We start from the raw sequence: 26,281 nt of genomic DNA on the forward strand, positions 1-26,281 counted from the left end.
TTCACTGAAAATATGAGCTGAAGGTAGAGCAAAAAATAATGAGCTGAAGTCAGAGGGAAAACAACTATACATGGATCAAGGAGGGGAAAGAAGGTGAGAGAAAGTGAAAACACACAGCAGGCATAAAACATCCCACAAAAAATTGCATTTCTCCCCCAGCATCATCAATAACTTTGTTTGCGTTCATTTTTATCAGCGTGTTTTATCCACACAGAGCTCAACCTCACACTCAAAGGCACAGTCGGATAACCCTGACAGTTTTCTGATTAAATTTGAGTTAGAGATTACCACGATTCAGTACATCCATCCCAACATGTGCAAGTAGATACAGTTTTAGTACATACAGTATTATTGGCGTCAGCATTCCCAAGCTGATTGGCAGATAATGAGCTTCGTCTTCCAGATGTTTGCATACTTGCAGTAAGTAAGTTGGATGAGAAAAACAGACACAGGGTGATAGAAATTATGATCATTATAGAGATTAACAAATGGGTAACTGGATGGCATGGATGGCATAGCACAGTTACTCAAGACAGTGGGTGACTGCAGGGGCTCCGTATGGGAGCAGATGACTGATGGCTGGTATTATCAAGGAGAACAGAATATGTCCTGTTTTAACCTTTTATTTGTTCAACCTTTACTTGTGTGGGTGATGTTGAATTTCTTATCACATGAAGAGATATTTTTTTCCCCTTTCTATCAGGAATGATCAAAGCTTGGCAGTCCTCATATAAGTATCTGTAAAAATGGATCCGTAATTTTAAAAGGAATGCATCTATCCTCCAGTTTTATTTCCTGTTGTTTCTGCAGGGTTGCATTTTTTTTTTTCCTACAACTGTAACAGCAAAGGAGATAAAACCCAAAGAATTTAGAAAATAATTAGCTGTTCTAAAGACATGGAAAAGATAGACAACTGTAAAATATTGACTTTATTGGTTTGTTGTTGGATCTACATAGACATTAAATAGCAGTGCCACATATTTTTCTTTAAGTGAATACTCAGCTCCCAAGTGCATAACTATAGCAAAAACTAGGGCACAATTCATTTTGGTATTATTGTATTTAGGGCAGGCATAAGCATCCTGTCTTAGCATGAGATGTTCACACATCTAAAGTTACTCCTTTTGAACTGGAATGTTTGGTCTAAAAGTACTGAAAAATAATAAAAAAAATTGCACAGATGAGTGCACTTGATGGCTATTAGGCTATTTACTGAGTAATGCCTGGACCAAAGTAGGGTGAGGTCATCTGCCTTAGTCATAGGGGTGCTGTGCTCGGTACGTGCGAGTACGGCCACCTCCAGCATAGAGCACCAAGGCCACCATCCTCAGCATCTGGTGGTACTGAGGTCTTAGCAATCAGGAGACATTTACTTTTAGCTCACAGATATCAAAGAATTTCTCATCAGATCCACTCCTTGAATAAAAATACCTGATGATTGAGATAACCTCATACCTGAGAACAGAGCATGAGGACCTTTGGGTTTGTAAAGTACATTATTTCAAAGTGGAAAGAACTGACCTGCCAGGACCACGACTGTCCATCTACCGGTTTCCACCTTCAGTCCAGCTATCAGTGATTCAAATGTGGTTGCTCTGCACCCTGTATGACTGTTCAGACCTCCGCCCCCCGCAAGATGGCTGAGACTTCATAGGACTCCATAAAGAACCAACCTAAAGACCTTCATCAGATCATAACACAGAAAACCTGTCATTGTGGTGGTGGCAAAACCTATGCATGCCAATGAATGAGCCACGTTAGCAGGAGTACTGATATGCTGTCACTGCTCCAGTATTCCTAAAGTATTTCTCATCACTGCCCAAGAAAAGAATGACATCTCAGCTGCTAAAAAAACCCTTCTTGACAACTGTGCCATTACGTTTGCTGTTCAAAACAAATAAATGGGCTATAGAATGTTGCAAAGGTGGTAAATAGAGTAGCATAAGTAAAATACAATTCAAAATGCTAATGTAGCGATTAGATTATTTGACTCTATGATTTAATTTAAACAGTGCTGACAATGGAGCTGGAGTTCCATAATTTCAGCTGTAGAGAATTATGTCTGCACTCTGCTATTTTCTTTGTTCCCTCGCTGTCACACAGATTGCTGTTCTTTAATGGTATGTGCAGAACAAGGATAGGCTGGAATTGTCTAAGAAATTTAAGAAAAGGGCTATTTATTATGTAAGGGTTCATGATTGTATTATTCACTCTGCCATATTTTGCCTTTTGTGTTAGCAAGATTCTTTGCTGAGAAAATAAAAATAGATGTAATACAGATGGCACATAATATTCTTACAGTAAGTTTGCTACTCACAGTTTATTCCTCCTTGGTCTTGAACACGGGTTGGGTGAACATCTTTTCCAAGAATCACATCAGTATAGGCAAGCACTGTAACGGCAATTAGAAGGCTCTAAATAAAACTCTATGTGGAAGTGCACACTGCGGCCTCACTACCGTGCATACTAGAGATGTTTATTTATCCACAGACTTCTGACTGGCTAAAAAGGTACAGCTGGCCCTTCTTTTGGTACAACCAAGGTCACGACGTTGAATCTAACAGAGCAAAGTTGATTTCCACCAGCTGATGGCTTGACCAGTGTTTATTTAGTTCATTCTTTCCCAGATCCGATCTGCATCTTTCCCAAACCTCAAACCCATTCTGCTGTACAACTTTGTTACTTAAAAGCCAATAATAAAGCACAAGTCCAGCTCTCAGAACGACAAGGCCAGGAAAGCAGCAGCTGTAGTGGCAAGACAAACAGATCATGTAGAGGAAGGTGAGTCCCTGCCACGTTGTGGAAGACAGCGACGTGAGGTGTGCGTGAGCACAAAGGTGCTTATAGGCAGGCCAGAATCAAGAAGAAAGATGCTGTCAGTGGATTTTGCCCATGCCCAAGTCTGCATCCACAAGGAAAGCTTCATTTCAAGTCTTTTTCCTGCATCAGAGAGGAGGTGCTGTGGTTGCAGCAGTCCTTACCCAGCGCCCTTTTTGTTAGGTGTAGTTCAGAGTAAAAACACAGCCTTGGAAACAAAAAACACTGGGCACTAAGTTCTGGAGTCACCATGCGTTCTTGAATACCAAAACAGAAAAGCTGAGATGGGTTATTCGCTTCAGGATATTTTTCCCCCAGAGATTACAATGCTTGTCAAAATGTGGATTTACAGGGAAAGGGAGACCAAAATTTGGACACATTTTAATGATGTTCAGCAGAAGCTGTGCCCTCTCAGCTTTTCTCCCACACGAGAATAGAATTTAAAGATAGTCATAACTTTTTTGAATTGCAAAAATATATCAATTTTATACTTTAGAAACATCATTTTTCTTTTTTGTTTTTTTCAGTAAAAAGTATTTCTCGTTTACAAGTATTTTTTTTTTCTTCCTTTGCTATCCTTAAAGAAAACAGATTTACATAGGATTAAATAATCCACAGGCAAAACAAACAAACAAACAAACAAAAAAAACAACACCCAAAACATTTCATTTCAACTCAAAACACCTTTTCATTCTTCCCACCTCTCCTCCCCACACACCGGGGCTTATTTCACTTCAGCTCGAACCAATCCTTGCTTCCAGTTTTTTGCCACACTGACAAACCCACATCCAGCTCCACTAAGAGAAAGGCCTCAGACAGGGAAATGCGTACGAAGGGTTGGGCTATGCGACTCTCACTACTGCTACAGCTGGGCTGATGTTGGCGGAGCCGGGCTCTATCTGCGCTGCCTCCACTGCCGAGCCCGCTGCCGGAGCCTCCGCAGGGACAGGCTGATCGGCTGCTTCCCGAATTTCCTCATGATTTCCTTGATCCTCGCCAGGTTGGTCTTGGAGATGGTGAAGTCGCAAAGGGTAGCTCCCATGTCGTAGCCCACCTCGCAGTTCTTGGTGGCGGTGGTGTAGCCTTCTGCTTTTACACTGACCAGGTATTCCCCCGGGTTGAGAAGGCGCCAGTAGTCCCCATCAGCTCCTGTGTGGAAAAGGGACGCTTTTAAGACAGGGCTCCTTTCTCCTGCAGTGTATACTGGTACCCAACATGGGCTGGTACCCAACATACATGGGCTGGAGGTTGCTTTTCAACTGACACAAGTAGAGATGAGACACTGGACTGGCAATTCTGCATCCCTCCTTCACAGCCACCCAAGACTTTGTAGCTAACAACCAAACTCATGGCACACTTGAGGCCATCACAGAAACCCAGCAGTCCTTTAATACAGAGGAATTTCAGGGTAATCTAGCTATGCAAGCTCCCCCCGCCCAAGAGGCAAGGGGATTGGGATGGACTCCTTGCTCTGTGCCCCCTAAAAATGTTTCATCTGGAGCTCCAATAGGAAACCTCACAGCTGGAATAGATCATCACTGGATGGGGCTCTAGGCAGCCTGATTTGGCTGTAGATGTCTCTGTTCATTGCACAGAAGTTGGATCAGATGGCCTTCACGGGTCCTTTCCAATTCAAACCATTCTATGATTCTGTGTCACCCTATGTGGTGAACCACTGCTCAAAAGTAGTGGGAAAACATATTCCTTATTCTGAATATGTGTTCAGTCCTTAAGAAGAAATGTTCCTGATTCAAAAATACAACATGGACACGTGGCATTGGACCTGGCTGTGGGCAGATGCAACTAGCTGGGTTTGTACATGAAAATGCCAACAAAGCTTCTATGTGCAAGACAATAGAAAGGGAAAATCCATCATAACTCTTATTCCCTATTCAGCCTTCTGTAAACTTAAATACAAAGTAATCCAACTTCCTCACAGATATTCCACTAGATAGTAAAATACACACAGCGCTGAAGGAAATGTCTCCAGCAAAATCAAGCAAGAAGTTAAAATCAACTGCAAGAAGAGCAGTTTGCTCCCAGAAAGGACCACCTTAAAATGAACACAAAGAGAATGCTTTCACGTGAAAGCATGGGGAGGAAGAGCAAAAAGGGGTTAAAATAACACATGCTAGTGACACTGTTCCCCAGGGAAAATTGAGGAAAGTGCTACTGACGTGAATGCAGACTCACCAGCACATGGGTAAGGTGACAGCCTCGTGGTAGGAGGGTGGCTATGAGGCTGCCCCATGGCACATGTGCCTCTCCTTCTCCCACCAGCTCTACAGGAGAACATGGCACCAACATTTTCAAAACAGTGGGGAAAAAAAATAAAAAGACAATAGGTTTCAATCATGCGTGCAATTCTATATATAAATAGAAGCACAGCATCTCTTGTACGGAGAGGGTTTTTTGTTTGTTTGTTCTTGTTTTTAGTTCTAATGACAGCTGACAGCCTTACTACCACTAGCCTTGGGTTGCTTGCAACGCAGTGTTGCAAAAGCTAAAGATCATTTGGGTACAAATATGATATTTGGGAAAAGATCAGACTGGCTGGCCTTGGTTTAAAGAAATATGATTTTAATTTAGGGCATGGTAAAAAATTGCAAACAGCAAGCCTTAGCAAAACAGAAATATGAACTATACTGTGGTATTGCAGCCTCTGACTGCAATTGTGAAACTGTGTGCAAGCACACCTGTGTTAGTTGTTGTATAGCACCTTGCTCAGGTTTTTCTTTCAGCCACTGTGAACCTCTGTGGGGTGACGGCCAAGGTCCAGCTTTCCTATTTCTTAGGACCTCAGGTACAGCACTCTTAGAATGGGCTCTCTGAGGAGCTCCTTATTTAATTATTCTCCCTTGTTGTTGGGTCTGTTGGCACCATAACCAAAAGGCAAAACTGAAAGCTGCCCACATTGCTTGGATTTCTCCCTAAGGGCCTATTTTGAGCTGTAGATGCCTCTCAGCTCTGGCAGTTCCTGTGCTCCCACTGTGGCTCCCCATGGGCTCAGCTTGCAGCCACGCTGTGTTATACCCCGCAAGGGAAAAGGGCATTAGGAAGGGGATTGGGTTCCCATTGTTGCATCCACCACCACATCCCTGGGAATGCTGCATCCCCACTCCAAGGCTGACCCACATTTTTCTAACACATTTAATAAGCAGTTTATCACAGCCACACACCAGGAAAACATCTACGCATTGACACACCACTGGGAAATCATTACAACGCCGAATATTAAGCTGTGAGCAGGATGCATTTCACTCTTTGATAGGATCGTGGTGGTGATGGGTCAGTGGTTGGTCTGGATACTCTTAGTGGTCTTTTCCAACCTGAATGATTCAATGATTCTCTGATACTATGATGAACCTTATTTTAAAGTTAAGCTATTAACATAAATGTAGCAAATTCTATTAAATACCTTATATAAATTATCCTAATACTCTGTTACCTGCAAAAATGTCCCCAGAAAAGCAAGTGATAGTGCTGCATGCCTGATGCATATAATAACTGAAACCTAACTTTTCTCCATTGAAAGGCAGACAGCAAGAAGCAAAAAAAGGAAAAGTTCTAATACTAGAAATATGCCTAGCTGAGACTAATGATATTAAATACTAACTAGACGCTACTTCAAAATCTTTGAGTTTGGTTACATAATGTATGCTGAAAGCACATCAAGTTTACCAAAATATTCATAATTTTTTTCCTCTGAACATTGTGTGAAATTAAATTAATTATGCTTAATTGCAAAAAAAAATTACACAGAAATGCACAAGTCTTTGAGCTCTGGTACAGGCTCCAGTACGAAATGCTTCACTGGAAGAGATCTGTATATTTCTTGGTCAAGACTTGCTTTGAGATTTCCAAAGTGTGCAAAATCAGAAAATGTTTCACCCTTCATATTCCAGGTTTAGTCATGTATTGTTTACTGCATTCAGCTGGTAGCAAGCAAAATGCAATCCTTTCCCAGGGACTAGGCAGCCTGGTCTGGTGGTTGGTGACCCTGTGCGTAACAGGGGGGTTGAAACTAGATGATCACTGTGGTCCTTTTCAACCCAGGCCATTTACGATTTCATGATTCTATGATACTCAGACAGATGCCACCTAAGTCTGATTCAAAACACAATGGCCACGGTAAATCAGAAGCATTTTGCAAACTACTTTCCCTCTGTGACGGAAATTCCACTGATCTCTGCTAGTGGGAGTGATAAGGTGTACTTTAGGGACGTGGTTAGTGGGAATGGTGATGATCAGTTGGACTTGATAATCTTTATGGTCTTTTTAAACCTGAATGATTCCATGATTCTAAGACAACCCAGAAAACTGACTGCATTTGTAGCATTAGGAAATAAGGGCATTCAGTGCATTCCTTCACCCAATTGATGAACTCCTTTCCAAAGGTTATCTCATAGAAACAAGTCCACATCTAATCGTAACACCATATAGAATCATAGAATGATTCTAAATCAAATATAATCACAGTTAATCAATAATTGCATCTGCATCAAGAGAAAATGGCATAATCTTCCATAAAGCTCTTACTCTCAAAATCAATAATTCCAAATAGCCTATTAATATTATCAGCTTAGTGCTGCCAGTCTCCTTTTCCCATAAGACATTGTACTTCCAAGAGAAAATAAAAAAGTGCTTTCTGTGCACATTTAGCGAGAGATATTCTCAAACAAATCAATGTTGTTAGAAGGCCTTTGCAGGCAATTTTGTCTGCTCTACAAGGTAGTCTACCACGTAGATGCACCAAAGAAACAGCAGGTACCTTACAGCCTAGCTCGCTTGAAACAAAAATTACATGAATAAAGATAGTGGCCATAACTTTCCTCCCATTTCATAGAATCATCATAGAATATAATAGAATGGCCTGGGTTGAAAAGGACATCAAAGATCAAAGTTTCAACCCCTCTGCTACGTGCAGGGTCACCAATAATCAGACCAGGCTGCCCAGAGCCACATCCAGCCTGGCCTTGAATGCCTCCAGGGATGGGGCATCCACAGCCTCCTTGGGCAACCTGTTCAGTGTGTCACCATTTGGACTGTTTTTATACCAAGATAATTCAGAGGTTTAAATGGATATACATATTTTTTTCATTTTAAAAAGTACAGAAGAAAGGAGAATGCCAACAATTTGCCTTCTTTCTCTGATGTTATATAAGGCACTTTAGCTTTTTGTCTCCAACAACATATAGATTGTTATCTGCCTAATACAAAACAAGATAAACACCTGTAGCTCCCATCTAAAAAGTGATTCCCAAACACAGTATCAACTTCAGCATTTCTCATTAAAAATATAAGTAAAAATAATAAAGCAATTACTTTTGCTTGTACTGAGATGGCCCTAAGCCACAAAAGCTCAGCTGTAAGTCTAATGCAAGTAGCTGCAAGCTTTCAAGTGGTACTGGGCTCTGGGACCTTGTGCACCTCTTCCCATGACACCAGGACTCTCTTCCATATGCTTGTTCATTGTCTTTAAACAGTTGATTTTTTCTTTCATGTGAGAATCCGGCATATGGAGAGCTGGAGCCTCCTGCACTTGTTTGGTCTCAACCAGAGAAATACATTAATTCCATTAGCAGAATAATTCAACTTACAGTTTGTGGCACTACTCCAAGACAGAGAAAACCAACTGATTAATTTCATTCCTGCTATCATCTCCCACTCATCCAATTGTGAAATATTTAAGGAAGAGTCATTACTGCCTAATTAAGTATCTGTTATTCAATGTTCTCTTTTACAACAGAGACACAGTAGCGCCAAAATAAAACTATTTGTAAACTATGTTAGATATTACAAGATTTATTATTGGCTCCAGTGAAAGATTAAAGAGGTGGAAGTCTCTTATCTTCATGGTACTCCATAGCCTGAATTCAGCCAGCACACCAAAGTGTGCTGTCCTGCACCTCAGCAGCCAGCCCTTGCCATCACCTCTTGCTTACCCATCTCCTCTCCATGCCCCTCTCCCAGTGGCAGATCTCACAAGTGCCCCAGCCACTGGGTCATAAGCAATCACACAGGACCTCCACAAACACAACAGCTGGTGGACACCATCCAGCCCCTGACCTGCCAACAACTGTTTTTGGGTATTACGATTAATCCTGTAGTCACTAGCATCTATTTAAAGCAACGCTTTATTTAGTGCCATGTCTACTTGCCAGGCCATTAAATAGGGCTGGAGTTTACTCTGAGCGCAAATAGCTACAACTGGGTGTACATACAAATGTACATTTGTGCATTCTTTACTTTTAGCTATACATACTGAAAGTTAATTCTCAGGCTGACATTCACCCATACAAAGCAGTGTTTTGGCCAAGCCCCATCAAACTCTTTCCCAAAGCTGTGATGCTTTGCAGAAGACTGCAGTGTGTGAAACCCCTTCCCTGCAGCAGCTGTTCCTCCTCTGGACACAGCTCTGGCTCACGTCTCCAACGCATTCCCATTACTTAACAGCCAGAGGAGCACTCTGCATGGCAAGCTGCTATGACAGCCTTGTTTGTCAGTACTACAGTTATTCCGGGTTGAATTTGCATTAGCTTTTCATGAGAAAAGGAGGAATAAAAATTATTTTAACATAGCTTGACTCAAGCAATTGATGTGGGGCAGATGGAATGTTATTTGCTCAATACTATTATTATGTATTACCTGTGCGAATGTCATGGTTAACGCCTTCTACTGAAATAATGGCATTTGGGATTCCCCTTCCATGTGTGTCTTTCACTATGCCCTTGATGCCCCGATGGACCTGTTGGGAGGACAAGCGAAAAATAAACATTACTTAGCAAGGAGCAGTGCTGTCATTAGAAAGATGGAGCAAATCAAGAATTCCACATGTGAATTAAGCATACCTATTTTGGGGTTCATACAATGTGAACTCAGCTTACAAATACTGGCAGGATCCCAGCAACACTGAATACGAGAGACAGATATAACACGCAGATAAAACAGCAGAAAAGGAAGCCAACAAGTGGGTCAGGAGTTAGGATGCTCTTGAATACCTGCTCCATGAAAACGATGAGGGACTCCCGGTTGTTCTCCCACTCCTCAGGCAACTCGCTCTCGTGGGGATACTTGTCGCAGCCCACATAGATGGACAGCTCAAAGCAGTTGGTGTGCAGATAGCTGAAGTCATTTATGCCTGTCAATGGGGAGTAAAAAAACAAAGTGGGGTAAGCCTGTCAATGGAGAGTGAAAAAATAAAGTGGGGTAAAATACAAGAGAATGAAATAAAATGGAAACAATGCAGTTTAAAACATATATCTAGTGTATATATATATATAAGCTTGTAATGAGTGAAAGAATCCATTCTGTGTTTCCTCTTATGGCTTTGCAAAGGAATAGAATCTGCATCATCACTCTGTGATGTGGACTTCCATTAGAAATCTGTCCTGACCAAAACCCAGGAACACCATTGCCTGTGAGGAGCTGCAGCTTGTTTGCATCACAGAAATTGCTGTGACCTTTACAAAGGTCTTGACTGCTATGGAAGACTGTATTTAGATTCAGATCTCAACTATTTCCATTTTTCAGCTTTCTCTTCCAACTCTTGCAGCTATTTTCCTTTGGAAAATTCCATTTATTAGCTCCTTACAACAACACAGATAACATGGTACAGTCTATGAGCATTAGAGAAAGGAGCAACAGGAGCTTCATTCCTTACTATCCACTCGCTTTTACAATAAAAAATATTTAAACAAACGTTCATTCATGATCACTAAGTGTTATACTTCACAGTGGCAAAGATTATAAGGAAATGCATTTACTTCTAATGGAAAAGAGTTAAAAACTAAAAAAAAAAACCTGTAGTCCTGTCCAATTACAACAGACCAGTAGTCAAATATTTAATAAGACCTCAGAGCCTCCTGGGTGCAGAGTTGGAGGGTTATGTAATGCAGATGTTATGCTCTTCACATTTGTTGGTGGGGGAAGCCTGAATATCAGACAGTGGCATATGCTGCGCTGCACAAACGTGCTTCCCTTCCATCTGAGAAACAGCCTCAGTTATTTTTCCCTCACATATTCTATCACATCCTGATTAATCTATTGTGAAATGTTTTGCAATACATAGCAATTGCTCAGTTTTAGTACATGTATTTTAGAAAATGGCTTAACGTTGCCAAGAGCAACTCTCTGCGTAGTGTCTTAACAGGCAATTCCAGCCTTGAAAACACTAGAAATAAAATAAAATTCATCTGTTCTTTGCCTTTGAGCAGTACACCCAGTGCAGAAATGTTATATGTAAATTTATCTGAAGAACTTGCACTCATTGCAGTCCAAAATGCATGCAGAAACTGCTACACATTGAACTAAAGGGTAAAGAAACAAAGTTGAGTGACCAATGTATCTACATTTGTGTCAGCATGGGAATACAGAGGGAATGGAATGGAAAAAGTATGAGAGAAATTCACATTCAATCCTGGAATCATATTTGGAAAACACAGGGTGCTGTTGGTTACAGTCAGCTGTAGAACATGTCTATGCGCATATAGGTATGTGCATGTCTTTCTCTACGTGTGTACACATATCTACACCACAAAATTCATTCCACTTCCCTGTCTAGAGAAAAGGTCTAAAACAATCCCACAGGTTGAATGGAGACCACATCATCTGAGGTTCAGCCTAGGCTCTGGGATGTAAAGAACAAAGGCAAAAGCAATATTTCAAGCATTTCACTCAAAGACAATATTGGAAGTCTTATTATCATGGAATAAAGCAGGATATGTAACATAATGAGAAACATCGTAAAGTAATAAAATAGATCAGATGAACAAAATCCAATATGCAATCATTTCTAAGAAATCAAGATATTATTCAGCATCCATATTGCACACCATTACTTAATGTAACCTAATACCAATATCTGTCAGTGACATGGCCAGTGCCATCTTTCCTCTATTGATTCATAATCGTGTTTCTGTAGCACTCAGGAAAATTAAGCTCATAAATTATATAATTAAGCAGTCAAGTTAGCAACCAAGGTTTTTTTTTTTTTTTAAAAAAAAAAAGCAACAACAAAAACTTACACTGTTTTAAAAGAATTTGGAGAAATGCATACACATCTATCATTAGACACTGGCCTTGCGACCCGAGCTGTTCAATCTTTCTCTTCCCCCCCCCTGAAACTCACCCACCACTTTTCAACCTCCTGAAAAAACATCTGAAAAGTTAATTCTTGGCTCTGGCCTTCAAAGGCTGGCCAACGTTAATCATACGTGGGCCAATGTACAAAAAATAGTCCAAAGCTGAGAAACGTTTATGCAGTGAAACTACCTGCAAGTTACAAACAAGAGCCAGCTCCAATAAAAACGTGGTCTGCACAGATGCTTTCCTGCATCTGTTTGCCATTAGGGCTGCAGTGGCTCCTGTTGTCATTCAGGCATGCTGCTTCCTTCTTAATCCTGTAGAAAGTGTTGTCTAACTGATGCACCTGGAAATAAAGGTTTTGAGTAGAGCTGTGATGATTCTGCAGGGTGCCTCATCAGTCTGCTCAACTGTGCACCTGTAGAGATAACTGCAGCTATTGCTAATAATAATGTGTCTTTAATTGGGCTTCCCTAGAAAGTGATGCTCAGTCTGCACTACAGGACACGGCTTCCCCTTTGCGCTCAGTGACAGTGACAGGGGCTGGAGCACACCGTGAGTGATGTGCTCTGTAATTTATTCTGGCAGCAAAAATGCCTGCGGAGCCTATTCATATTTTAAGCGTGTGCACATCCAGGTCTCTTAAAAGGAGGATGGCAGCAGGCAAGCAGGTCTGCAGCTTGACACAGCTAGCAAGAGGCTGAGATTCCTCTGATATAGGATTTGGACTGGGTTATTGTTCTCCCAGCAAACAACCTTGACTGTACAGAATCTAGAAATTAACACACTGCACTTCTGGAAACGCTGGTAGTAAAGGGAATGGCCATTGGGTATTAGTGACAAAGCAGCCCCTGTCAATCTGCTGCTACCTGATGACATGCAATGAATGGATTTCCAGATGAGGAAATATTGGTCTCAGAGCACATTTTAGCACCTTTACTTCCACAGTGCATACCAGGCAGTGATGTCATTATCATGTTTAACAGTGTAATGGCACAATGAATGGGAAATTAGGAGGAAATTCTGTTCTCAGAGGGTGGCGAGGCCCTGGCACTGCTGCCCAGAGAAGAGTGGGTGCCCATCTCTGGAGGTGCTCACATCCACGGATGGGCCCTGGGCAGCCTGTGCTAGTAGGGGACACCAGCCCATGGCAGGAGTTTGCAACTAGGTGACCTTCAAGGTCCCTTCCAACCCAAGCCATTCTGTGATTCCGCTAATTTCCTCAGGCACCTACTTCCAGCCACGGTGTGCCACGAGGCGCCATTAACTGTGCCATCCTCCTTCTGGAAGTCCTCTGTGTGACACGCTCTCCTCCTCGCGTCTGTCATCAGCCGGTGTGTGGAGGCGTAGGAGTAGGCAAGCCAGCGAAAGACATGGTCATCTGGTGTGGGCGTGTAGTCCTGCGTTTTCCACAGGGACCGCACCATGTCGTAGGGGTACGCCACGACCAGCTCTCCTCCCTGCAGATTGCCCCCCAGCACAAAAGGAATTTTTTCCATCCATGCAATGATTGCTCGCGTCTCCACTGCCACCTAGGAGAGAAGGAAACAGCTTTGTTGGGGCCCGTGAGAACTGGTGATCTTCTGGAGGCAGACTGGAAGATGCTTCGCACAGAGTGAGTAGTCAGCACAAGAGATGTGGCCAAGAAGAAAATATTTTAATGACAGTGCCTGCCAGACACGTTTTGGAGGCCACTGACAACCCATAAAAGATAACGCAAACCTTAGCATATTTGTTTTATCCTGCAGGAGTGATTTAGAACCAACAAGTTGTCGGATCATAACGCTGTGCCCAATGGCATCAGCTGGGATGAGTTTGGGAAATAAAGGATTTTAAGCAGGGCAATATTTCTAAAGCCCACAGAACTGCCACAGTTAAGTGCCTTCCCTGCAAAACAGGGGAAGCTTGGCCACTATAAATAGTTATTTCAAATGCCATGCAAAAAAGAAGTTAAATTTTAACAGGGCTAGCGTAAGCCACTGCAATGTTATTTCAAGCAACATAAAAACAAAACAAAAAAAAAACAGGAGAAATCCACATGGTGCATACCTTGTAAAAGAGCTCACCCATGCTGCAAAGCTGGGGAGCAGCCTGACTCAGAGATGAGCCCAGCTCTGGGTTTATGTTTCCATTTCTTTACCTGTCTAGGACTCAAACCTGGGTATCAAGTCCTCCAGGCTCTCCCAATAGCCGAGAGAAAAGATGGCACTGCAGGAAGCTGCTCCCTTTCCAAGGGCAGCTGCTAAAACATGGGACCCAACTGCATCTTTGTGGTGCAATTTTATTTCTATCGACTATCAGGGAAGCCCAGACAGTTGTCTTAGAGCAGGTATGCAGCATCACCAGCAAGCTGCATTTTCCACGAGAAATACAAAGCTCAGTCTTTCAACCTGCCCCCAACTTCATCTTCCCATCTTTCCAAAGCCAGTGTTACTTACGGTGGCATTTTCAGACAGGTACCAGTCAGGAATGGGGATGTGATGGTTTGGAACTTTCCTTTTGCTCTTCTTCTGATCTTCAGACTCCCAGAGCAAAGAGTTTAAATCAGGGAAATTATTGTTGATGTCAATGCCATCCTGAGTCCATCGACCTAAAGACCAGCCCCCTAATTCTGAGCCCTTAGATTGAAGGGGGAAAAAAGAAGAAAAGAAAAAGAAATGATCATTCAGATTATGACAACCTGTGATCCCCAGCAAAGTGATTCGGGATGATCCATGCAGAGAAATGGAAGGATGAATTACTGCTATCACTGAAATGAAAACATGGATTTTTATGTTTCCAGTTGGTCGAGGTAAAGCCAAAGACAAAACACCTGGGGTTAGACAAAATGTTCCGGTTTGTTTTCAAGGTTTCTGCTGAAGACTATTTTTCCCTAGGTTGCAGTGGAGATGGCATACATCCCTTCCACGGCTGTGAGCACAGCTTTTGTATTCTAGTCTGCTGCTACAGACTGCCCAGGAAGATTTGCCAGTGCACCTGAACAGAGCCATGAATTTTCCCTCCCTGTTGTTTGTCTTATTCCAGACTGAAATATCATGATGCCCAACACAGTGTGCTCCTTAAAGGTGTTATATTAAATTTCAGCTACAGAGGAATACAGATTTTTATGTGCTTAAGCTTTGTTTTCCCACGACAAAACAGGCTGCACAAATTATTCATTCTCTGTGATGGTGCTCTCACTGATTTACTCCTTAGTATGGTTTGTTGTGGAAGTCTTGGGGCCCCTCCTTTCCATATGCATCCTCATATTAGCCAACATCACATAAAGACCAATACAAATTTTTCCCCAGGTAAGATGCTTCAGTGGCTTATGTTTACTTTGATGTTTCTGTTTTTATCTTTTATTTTGATTCTTTTAGTTGCTCGCAACATATCATCTCCGGAAAATTAAAAACAAGTGACAACAGTAGCTTGCTTCATTAATCTAACAGATCTAAATAATTCCTCCACATTACCGCTTTGTATGCCTTGTCGTATCCATCTGGGTTGACTGAGGGAAGAAGGTGGATCCTGGTATCCTCGATGAGATGCACAATGCGTGGGTTCCCAGCGAGGTATTCCTGACACATGAACTGCATTAACAAAAGGATCAGCTCACGTCCCAGCACTTCATTCCCATGAGCTCCTGCAATGTACCGAAATTCTGGTTCACCTGGCAATCACATAGGACAGAAATGCAGTCAGAGCAGCAAATGAAGGGTCTACAGATGTCAAGCAGCAGCTTTTCACTTAGTGTGGGGTGGAGAAATGCCTTAACTGAAAAAAATAAAGAAACATATAATAATCAAATAATTACTTTCTGTAGTTGCTCTGAAATAACAGGCTTATGCATCAGAGCCCTGGTAGCACGCCGTGATCGTATAGTGGTTAGTACTCTGCGTTGTGGCCGCAGCAACCTCGGTTCAAATCCGAGTCACGGCATCGCCTCGGTGGTACACACAGTCTCTGCCTTTTTAGTCAGCCCACGTCAACACCACCCACGTCAATGAGGTTCAACAAGGCCAAGCCCATTGAAGGAATAACGCTTGCAAACCCCAGCTAGAACAGATCCAAAATGGACAACCTCTGGCTTGTAGACGGGTCCACCCTCCCGCTTGCTGAGCCCATCAATCTCAGGCACTGGGTGGTCAAGGACATGAGATGAATTATTCTGGTGTTAACACCTGGGTAACACCTCCCATGCATGGGGTGAGCACTTAGCAGGTATTCACAGGTATGGCAGAGCACATTTACACCAATGCCTGACATGGACAGCAACACAGTGAGATCCTTATTCATATCCACAGAGGGATCACAGACTGAATGATTATCTGTCCTATGGGTAGGAAACTGAACACCCAACACTCACCACTGGAAGAATACTGGGAGATTTGACCTGCTTTTGCATGCAATGCATACAATCCCATATAAAAAAGCAAATTTTCATCCAAAGCTACACAATCTTCAGCACTGAAATCCATTCCCCAGCACTAAGATTCACTTCTACTTTATTACTGCAAAGAATAAAACTCATTATCATTGAAGAATTTGATCCTACATTCAAAATGCCTTCTGTTTGTGCTCATCCTACTCTTCTCATTTTAGAAACTCAGCACTGAAGTTCCTCCCACATACATTCGAAATCATTGCTGCCATGAATATAATTCCATCAGCGATAATTACTGCAGATAGAGAGAATGAGGAGGAAAAAAAAAGAAAAAAAGCAAAAAACCAAAGCCCAACACTCTCCAACAGAATTAGTTAGATTAAATCCTAACCAACTTCATGTTCTCCTGGGTTGTCAGAAATCTCAACAGCGTACAGTTTTAGTCCTTGGTGGCTTTTTCCAATATTGTAAATTCTTGTGATGTTTGGGCACATTTTATTCACAGTTTTCATCAACTGTCAAAGAAAAAATGACATAGAGTTAGACTAACAGCATCAACAGTATTGAACTATTATGATTTTATTCCAGATTGGTTGTTTCAGACACTCTTCATTCTCTATCTTATTTCTTAGTTGTAAATGCTTTATGAACCATAGCTCTACTATCACACAACATCAACTTTGTTCAGCTAGAACAAGATGAAACAACACAGTGTAGGTGAAGTTCTAGATCTTTCTTACATGAGATGTAGTTAATTCTGCAATAGTACTACATGATGGGTAGGTTCAAAAGGAATAATAAAGAACAAACAAACAAACAATCCCCTACATAAGTCCTACACTATCATGAGATAATAGAGCACGTATTCTCAAAACATTACACAATGGAAAGAGGCTTCTCAACACCTCTTCCTACATGCTCTACATAACAATATAAAGTCTCATACGAGTAAAATCATTGTTTTAGGCAATATTGATGAGGCCAAAATAGCAAGATAGGTGTTATCTGAATTACTCCCATAAACATAACAGGATATACTCTTTTAGCAAATAAATGGTGTAACAAATTCCTGTGAATTACTTACAAGGCTTCAGCAAAAATAATAATAATAACGGCAAGGCCAACATCCAGTCTGAAAGCATCTATTGTCAAAATCTACTCAGTTAATCCTTCCTTCAGATACTGCGAGACATCTTCTAAATGTAATCAATTAGCCTTACTGCTTAATAAAGTGCATGAGGAAGGTCATGGTATGGGCTGTAGTTCTGTTTACATCAATGGCATTGCGCAGATGTTATCCAGATAAGGATATCTGCCGTCTAAATCATCCCACAAAGGAACAAACAAAACCAATTTTCATTGCAACATTTCAGGTGAACGTTAAGATTCACAAGCAAGGCTAAAAACGTGTTCTTACTAAGAAGTTTTTGCAAATAGCTTTAAATGACAAAATTTATCTGTCTTGATCTTTTTTTCAGTGGAAGAGATTAAAGAAATAAATAAGGACTTTACTGTAAATTGGAGCCCTAGGGTTTATTAATTAGACAATCTTTCCATAAACAAGGGTGCATACATTATTGAAGAAGTACTGCAGCATAACAAAACCTCTTTGCTCTCACAGTATTAATATAGAGACAATACTGCATGATAACAAAGCTGATGATTTAGAAAAAACATTAATTAGATGTGTCCAATTCCCATGTCACCATTTAGTAAATCAAAGTGGAAACACAATTCACATTGAGAACATCATTAAAATTCCTCTCATAAAAGACTTCTATTTATAATCACACTAAAAGACAGAAAAGATGGTTGGGTTTTTTTTTGTTTTTAAAGGTTTGTCCGTCTTGTACATTGGCTTCATACATATGAGAAACAATTTCTTTTTGCAAATGTCAACTCAACGCTCCTCTAAAATTGCATTCACATATGCTTCATCAGTGTGCTTTCTGGTTTTCTATGTACTTTTTCCCACCACTGCCATAATCATCAATGTGCTGGTATGATGAGCACCCAAATATTTCCATGGAATATTTTTAATCTTCTGGGCATGTATGAAAGGGTATGCCATGATTTGTTTTTCCAGCTGAAGCATATATAAGATGCAGGGGACATTATTTTACATTTTCTACACAAGATTTAACAACTCATTGCCAAGTTAAGTCAGAATGCTTTAAATCTCCACAGTCAAGAGCCACTGTGTCTGAAATTGCTCACAGTGAACCAAAAATACCAACGGACAGGGTGCTATGGAAATCTTTCTTAGTAGAGCAGCTACCCAACTTTGAAACAGGGAGATGAGCCTGTTCATGAAATCCTACTGCAGCGCAGAAGCTTTCCCAATGTACCTGGCACCATCCAGAGCACCAATTTAGAAAAGCATGTTAAAATTCATTCCTGGTAAGAAAAATGCCTAGAACCAATGTCAAAGCATTTTACAAACAATGGAAATATTTGTATTGGCCTCAGCAAACTCCCAACCATCTGTTTTATTTCAGGCGTGTTACTATTTCCAAGTTAAACGAGGAATCTTTCCTGAATCAGGTCCTATGCAACGTTCTCCACTGTGGCCCCTCTGATGGCAGCATGGGTATAGTACGTGGATAAGTGTTTATATATAAATACAATGCTGGAAACGAACATATTTCATATTTGCTTTTCTCATGCCCATTTCCTCCAAACGGCACAATAGGTCACCTGGAATGTCACAGTGTTTTCTTTGCGCTTGTACAAACTGTCAGAGACAATTGATGATAATAGTCCGTCAGGGCTTTATTAACAACCAGCAGGGCTGTAAAACATTTCCAGAGTTGTGCTCACCAGCAGTTCTTATTTGACAGTTCCTGTTTGTTTGTCAGTACCAATTATTTATCTTGTTAGCGCCTTGGAAAACTGCATGCAGTCTTTGAAGAAGCCCTTCAGAACTGGTGTCTGAAGGTCCAGTTCTTCAGTTTGGCAGAAAAGGTGTGTTAAAAAGGTGTGCTGCCTAAACCTGGAGGAGGCAAAAAGGCTCTCCCCTTAATGCCATTCAGGTTATGGCTATCTGTTACCCTTTATGAAAATCGTTTGGGTATCTGAGTCCTGCAACAGACCAGGTACGGATATCTCTGTGTTCTCTGTTCTGCTTCATGTCAAAACAGAACTTGCCTCCTTCTTGAGTGGAGAGATGGAGACCATCAACCTGGCCCTGCATGCAGCACGGGATGTTGGCTGGGAATTACTCTACTCTTCTAGATTTCATTGACTCGCCCTCAGATAAAAAGGTAACACATACAGCTCAAATTCATAACGTTCCGTACTATCATTCCACCACTTCCATGAGCAAAGCTGGCCATGACAACCAACACAAGACTTGGAGAGTGACTGCAATCTGACTTGACCCAGAGGAAAGAATTACGCACAGTTAAACAAACTTAACAATTAAAACCTCTATTTTCTAAGCAAAGTATAATTCTGGTTATACATTTCAGTTTATAACAGACGAGGTTGAAGCTTTGGGCTGTATTCAGATTCACCTCCTTCTGAAGCTTAAAGGTGACTATTTTAGAATAGCTAGCCCTAACATGGAAAGAAATGTCAGATACTTTGGCAGGATTCTCTCCCACATTCTATTTAATGAGATGTCTCATTTTATGAGAAGGGACGGTTTTCCATTCTTTTGCATGATTCACCTAGGTTACACAAGCAACACGTATACTCAAGTGTCCATCTCAAATTATTTCCAGGAATATCCATCAACCGTTTTCAAAGCTTGCTTCACAGTACAAATGCATCATGTCTGTACTTTCTGGACTATATAAATACTTTGTGGACTACAAGATGATCCCTGCTTCTGAGTATGAGTTACAGTGAGTGTCTCTGTTGACCGAAAGAAGAGTAGAGCGCTCTTCCGAGAGAAGATACTATAAATTTCAACTTCCTAAATAGGGAGTTCTATTAAAATATTCTGACACTGAAAAAACCCTCCCTCCTACAAATGTTTGACATATTGCAATGTAATGTAATGCTTCCAAAACACGGCCCAGGGAACACCCTCCTCCTCCTTCAGTGTTTATGATAAATAACTCCAAAGATCAGTGCTTTTATGAGATGATTGGCAGTGCTAACAAAACTGATAATAACATTCTGTATTACAAAAAAAAAAAAAAAAAAAAAAGATGCTAACTATAGAAATTGACAGTTATTGTTCTATTTTATACTCAGGAAAGGAATCATTAAGTTCTGTGGCTGTCACCAAAGAGCAGTTTGGGGGATATAAGACTTAACACATCCCAGCTCGCAATCTTCTGCCTACCAGCAGCAGAACCCAATTAGAATGCAGTCAGTTCTAAACACACGAACTGCTTTGACACGCTGGAACACAAATCATGGGAGAACACAGAGACAGGTCGCAACTGAGCAGTCTCTACCACAGCTACAAATTTTCTGCTTTTATTAAAATTGGAAAAGCATCCAATTTTAAAACTGAACTTTATTTTTTCCCAAAGACCTTTCTAAATTGACCAACCTGTCTCTCTGCAATAAGAATCTAAAATACCCTTTACTTCATTGCTCTTGGCAGTAATTATGCCAATTGAGTTTCTACTTGTCTAATCTTTGTGCTAAGAGATATAGGCTATGAAATATCTGCTGAAATGAGTGTGTGACTCAGTACACAATTGCTCAATAAAAATGAACAGTGATTCATGCAGTACAAATATACTGAAAATTCAGCAAATGATTCACACACTTCAAGTCCAAACATATTATCTTTATATCCTAAAAGAAAGGAAGCAGAAACATTCCCTCGGTGCAACCCACACCTATGTCTGTGCTGATGTGAAACAAGATTAAAAAACAACAAAAACAAAACCAAGATTGACTATCTGAAGCAATAGGAACAAGATTAACAAGGCTGGGAGCTTTAGAACTACACTAACTGGATTTTTTTTCCTCATTAAGACTCCCTTTCGACAAAACAATTCCAGTGGTTTCTGGTGAGATTTTCACTACTCTACAGAATTTGATGCTCTATAGTTTATTGTGGTTATGCCAAACCACAGAAAGATAGAAGAATTCTAACGGCCAAATCAGGGTCAAATCTGTGAGGAGAAACTCCTGTAACACTTACCAGTTAAATACACACGGAAGCAAAATGATGGCATGGTAGGTGTAAGTATTCCCTTGCCGTGCAGTGACACTTGTTTAAAATGATATACAGATTTAGATACTGAGATTTTAATAGAACGTGGCTTTTCATAATAGAGTAAAAGAGATAAAAACTGAATAGATTGCAGGCACATTTAATAACATTTCAATAGGAAGAAATCCTATTCTGTATGAGGTCTGGAAGAGCTGCACCCATTCACCTCCCCTTCCAGGAAGTCACACACCAGACTCTGCCTACCTGCCTCATCTCCTTGTAGTTATGATGCTTAAAGTCGAGATTATCGGTAGTCGTCATCTCATTTCTTCTGTGGTAATAATTATTTGGGTCTGGGAAAAGAAATAGAACAATTTTCATGTATTTATTAGCCATTCAGAAATAGAAAGATTCTTAGCTGTAATGAATACATGGAATGTGGAAACCTGACTTCCACGCTCCTACACAGGGGGAAAACAAAACTCAAAAGAAACAATGAGTTTGGAATATTTCTTGTTACAGCAGAAATCAATGGGTATTGATCTGAACAAAAGCAAGGAGGCAGCAGGCATCTGCTCACTCGGCAGCTACACTGCTGAACTCCAACAGGAACGCAAAAGGGCATCCTCAGGCCACAGAGGAGTGCAAAAGACACGGGCAGACGATGAGTCAGATGTGAGATAAAAGAGCGGAAAACAATATATCACTTCAGAGGAAAAAGCCCCAGTAAATGTTTTATGTCTACTTAATTCATTTGCTATCGTAAGGAATGGCAAGTTGTCTTTTACTTTGTGTGGTATTTTCAGAGCCTTTGCGCTGCCTACAGAAAGGAACCACTGAACGTACAAAACGTTCCTAATTGCTTTCCTCGTCATTTGTTATGGTAGTCTGAGGTCTTTATTAAAAAAGAAACTTTCAAATAATCACACTTTTTCTACCTGGATATAATTTGTAATTCACGTGTTTCATACTATCCAAGGTGAATATGTGGTTTGAACAAAAAACCCTTCTCCTCCTTCGCTTTCTAGGTGAGTGTTTAGACCATTCATCTGGAAAAAACCAAACAACCAGCCAAGACTGTTAGGGATTACCTTTAGATTTTGTGATATGTATGCTCCTAATCTAGTCTATCATGATTTATTTTAGGAATAAGCAAAGCTTTTTGGAAAACAGAGACGTTCCTTAATGTGCTCTCTCTAGAACGTCTTATACTTTGTGTAACTGTCAAACTGAGAAATAGTTTCTCTTCCCACAAAACCATCTTGAATTGGTTTAAAACTTTAGGGGAAGAACCCAATATTAAAATCTAAATATCAATCTATATTGTTGCAACACAGTGAAAAGACACCTCTCTACAGAAAAATAAAACAACCCAGTACCACTGAGCAGTTGTGATTTTTTGGAAGGGAAAAAGATGGTAGGAGAAATATTTGTGGTCATTTCTTGTAATAACTAATGCTTTTTGATATTATGGAAAACTTCCTAGGAATACCTTACAGCTTAAAATATTTAAACTTCATATTTCTGATATTAATGTCTCTAAATTTTCATACATTTTTAATGTATTTATGTTTTGGTTTGGGGGTTTCTTTTTTTTTTTTTTTTTTTTTTGGACCTTATTTTGTTATTTATGAAATGAAACATTCAAGTTTTATTAAGTTTTACTGTAAAATCACTCATGTTTTCTACCACATATTTACTCTTCATTTAAGTGATTTTCTTCCCCTTTCACTCCCTTCCACAAATACTTCTATATGGTCTATTGAATGGGATGTAAAAAGGCAAAATCATAATGCCCCATCCAAACCTGGTTGTTCAATACACATGGACCTGTGTATAGCAAGACCAACTGGAAAATTATTTCGTTCAGAGCCTACCCAGCTGAGAAAACAGGATTTCTTTGCCTATTAAAAGTTTTGAAGAATCAAGAGGGTGACATTTCAGATAGCACACCTGCACTTTCAGGCCCTTTTTCCAACCAACTGCAGGCTGCATTCATCCAGGTCCACCCACAGCAGCAGTGCTGCAGAAACCCTGCAGACAACTCGGGGGTGCCAAACTCTTCAAGGTCAGCCCATGCTAATTCACAGAGGTTACTTGTCAGTGTATCGATGGCAAAAAATAGAAATTGTAAGAGCACTTCTTGCAGAAAGATGCAATGTGCTTAATTCCTCAAGGACTATCTTTAACATCATAAAAAGATCTACATTGTAAAAATTAATATAAAAATAAACATAAAAAAAACCAGCCAGGATATTGAAGGCATTCTCTATCACCACAAGCCAAAGCATACAGCAGCTGATTTTTTCCTGATACTTTAATCCCATTCCTTTCAAAGTCTGGCAGTTTTTCCATACATCAAACATTAATGTCATGGGAATGACTGTGAATACTGCAGAGCTGGTGGAAAGTCAAAGAACTGAAAAACACATACAGTGAGAACGATGGCATCTCTAGACCTTCCTCAGAAAACTTGCACTATTTGACAGCTCCCGGGAGAGTTAACACATATTTTGCCAGGTTCTACTCCAAGTTGGCTTGGATCATTGGATTTCTGCTGCAGCAGGAATACAGATCAGAAACTTAAGGACTAGAATGTAGAAATGCATAAAAATATCCTGCACAGTTGTCTAGGACCACCTTGGCAAAATTATTTTCTTTCATAAAACAGAGTGAAAGATATCCAACCAGAGAATAATTTGAATTGAAATGTGCTCATTTATTCACAACGCCATCTCAGACAGCTTCTCTTTCTTCCAAGGGAGAAAGATACTGCAAATGTGTGGCACTTTCATTTAAACAGAAGAATATATTAGCATTTTCTTCCACTAATCTATCTTTACGTTACCATGAGAGTTTAATAAGATTTCAGGTAAAGATAGCTCATTTCCTTCACACTGAATTTCTCCAAAAGGATAGGCAAATGACTAGGAAGTCTTTTCTATCTCCATTTCTATGAAAGGAGATCAGCTTGAAAATAGCCCACTAGTCCATCATGACAGCTCTGGGGATTGCCCATAAATTAAACCTAGCACCAGAGAAGACCCATTGCTGAGTAGTTTGACATGTAGATTGGATATTCTGTTGTACCCTTCTACTGCATGCAGATTATTTTCTACATATGATGAGATATAGTCAAATACCTCACAACTAATTCCAATTCAACAGACTGAATGAGATATGCAAGAGAAAACAAACTCCTGACCTCTGGTAGTTTCTTCTTAATAGTTTTCTAGCATCATTTGATCTTCCGAATGAGTTCCTACAATTCCATTCTAATAATAAATGGAAAACTCTAATGGAAATCATAATAACAATGAGCACTGGCGATACTTCTTTAGAATGGTAACATTTTACAGATGAAATATGAACAAAAGCCTCTTAAAGATGGCCACTGCATTCTTGGAAGACATCACATCTGTTGTGAGGAGTACGGACATAAATAACACATTGGCCTTTCCCAGGAGCATTATTGAAATTGGTCTCATTTTTATTCAGTATTTGCTCAGGAGAACTTCCAAAAAAGTTTTAAATCGTAGAAGATGAAGTTTTAGCTCTGTAACGATAAAAATAGAACCCTAGGACAGGCTGTCACTTTAAGCAAAAATTTACTCCCAAAAGTAATGTACTGAATTCAGCACTCCTGCACGCACAATCACTGATAACCAAGGCTAACTGTGGAGTTTTATACAAAGCGAGGACATACCCGGACTTAACCATGTGCCTTGACAAAAAGAGGCAAGCGGTGAAAATAGGACCAAATGACGCATCCACTGCAGAATGCAGTACTCCATTATAGGGGAGTTAAAGTTCATCTTTTATCTCGAGTTGAAAGCGATGGCATAATCATGACATCAATGATAGTCTTCTATATAAGAATTATTAAAAATTAAATTTTATCACAAATTTATTCAATTTAAAAGATTGCCTATTGCCTTGAATACTCGACAGTATAAATAAATGCATGAAGAGCTAGGCTAATTTTCTCTCTCTTCTCTCTGGCTACTTTTGATCATACACATTTTCTTTTCGACTTTTTTCTTAAGTTTGTAAAAGAACAGGCAAGAAAAGTACATCCATCCCTCTGAGGCAATTACAAAAGATTGTGTGTGTCAGTCTACATCTATGTAAACATTGGTATTTCTGGGGACTGGGGAGAGAATTACGGGCGGGTGCATTTGTCCTTTATTTTCACCAGCAAGTAATGGTGGCTCTGATCCCCCATCACAGGTAGGATTTGGTGGCACATATCTCCAGCAGTTAAGTGTTTTTCCATTGGCGAAACAGTAAATGGCTTCAGTTGGTTGAAAGGCAGTACTGACATGGTTGGATAGCACAGCTGTTTCTGTAGAGCTACAGTCATAATCTAGAAAACGCTGTTTGTCAAAACTAGCCTACAGTACAGCAAAAATGCATTATGAATAATATATAAGCATTGTGCTGATAAAAGTGACAAATATCTTAGTAATACTATTGATCTAATCAGTAATATCTCTGTGCAAGTCTTCTAAGCAGCTGTTTCCCACTTTTTGTGCATGTTTGGGTCATGTAGTATACACTACAGGTTTCATTAGCAGGGTCCTACTACAGGACCTCACTGGCTCTAGCTGTTCTCACGGCCTCCTGCCAGTGCTAACAAGCTTTGCTAGAATATTAATATCTAGTCCAGGTTTCTTTTTTCATCTGGTATTCCTTCTCCTTTAAGCCTATATGATGGAAAGCTGATACATGGCACCAGCTGAGTGCCAACCATTTAATGTATTCAGGGATTAATAAAGACATAAAACCTACCAGTACAAGTTAAAATGACATTAAATGAGGCTCCGTTATGAAAAACCTCCAGAACCATCTTCCTTCCTTACAAACCACCTTTTTATCTTGGGGTGCTTCCC

At 40.3% G+C, this 26,281-nt stretch overlaps 1 protein-coding gene and 1 non-coding gene across 2 annotated transcripts in view; one reads left to right on the forward strand and one right to left on the reverse strand.

Moving 5' to 3' along the window:
* Positions 1–914: 914 nt before the first annotated feature.
* Positions 915–26,281, reverse strand: part of CPXM2 (carboxypeptidase X, M14 family member 2) — a 67,406-nt gene continuing 42,039 nt past the window's right edge. Inside the window, exons 6-13 of the mRNA XM_421810.8 lie at positions 21,654–21,742; positions 16,659–16,782; positions 15,357–15,553; positions 14,340–14,519; positions 13,136–13,433; positions 9,819–9,958; positions 9,466–9,565; positions 915–3,966 (exon numbers count right to left, since the gene is read on the reverse strand). Coding sequence (XP_421810.7) covers positions 3,713–3,966; positions 9,466–9,565; positions 9,819–9,958; positions 13,136–13,433; positions 14,340–14,519; positions 15,357–15,553; positions 16,659–16,782; positions 21,654–21,742 — 1,382 coding nt within the window. The 3' untranslated portion in view covers positions 915–3,712. The remainder of the gene's footprint in view (positions 3,967–9,465; positions 9,566–9,818; positions 9,959–13,135; positions 13,434–14,339; positions 14,520–15,356; positions 15,554–16,658; positions 16,783–21,653; positions 21,743–26,281) is intronic.
* TRNAH-GUG lies at positions 15,751–15,822 on the forward strand. Its single transcript has one exon. It is a non-coding gene; the product is annotated as a tRNA-His (tRNA).

Source organism: Gallus gallus, chromosome 6, assembly GCF_016699485.2.
Source record: "Gallus gallus isolate bGalGal1 chromosome 6, bGalGal1.mat.broiler.GRCg7b, whole genome shotgun sequence".
Taxonomy (NCBI): domain Eukaryota; kingdom Metazoa; phylum Chordata; class Aves; order Galliformes; family Phasianidae; genus Gallus; species Gallus gallus.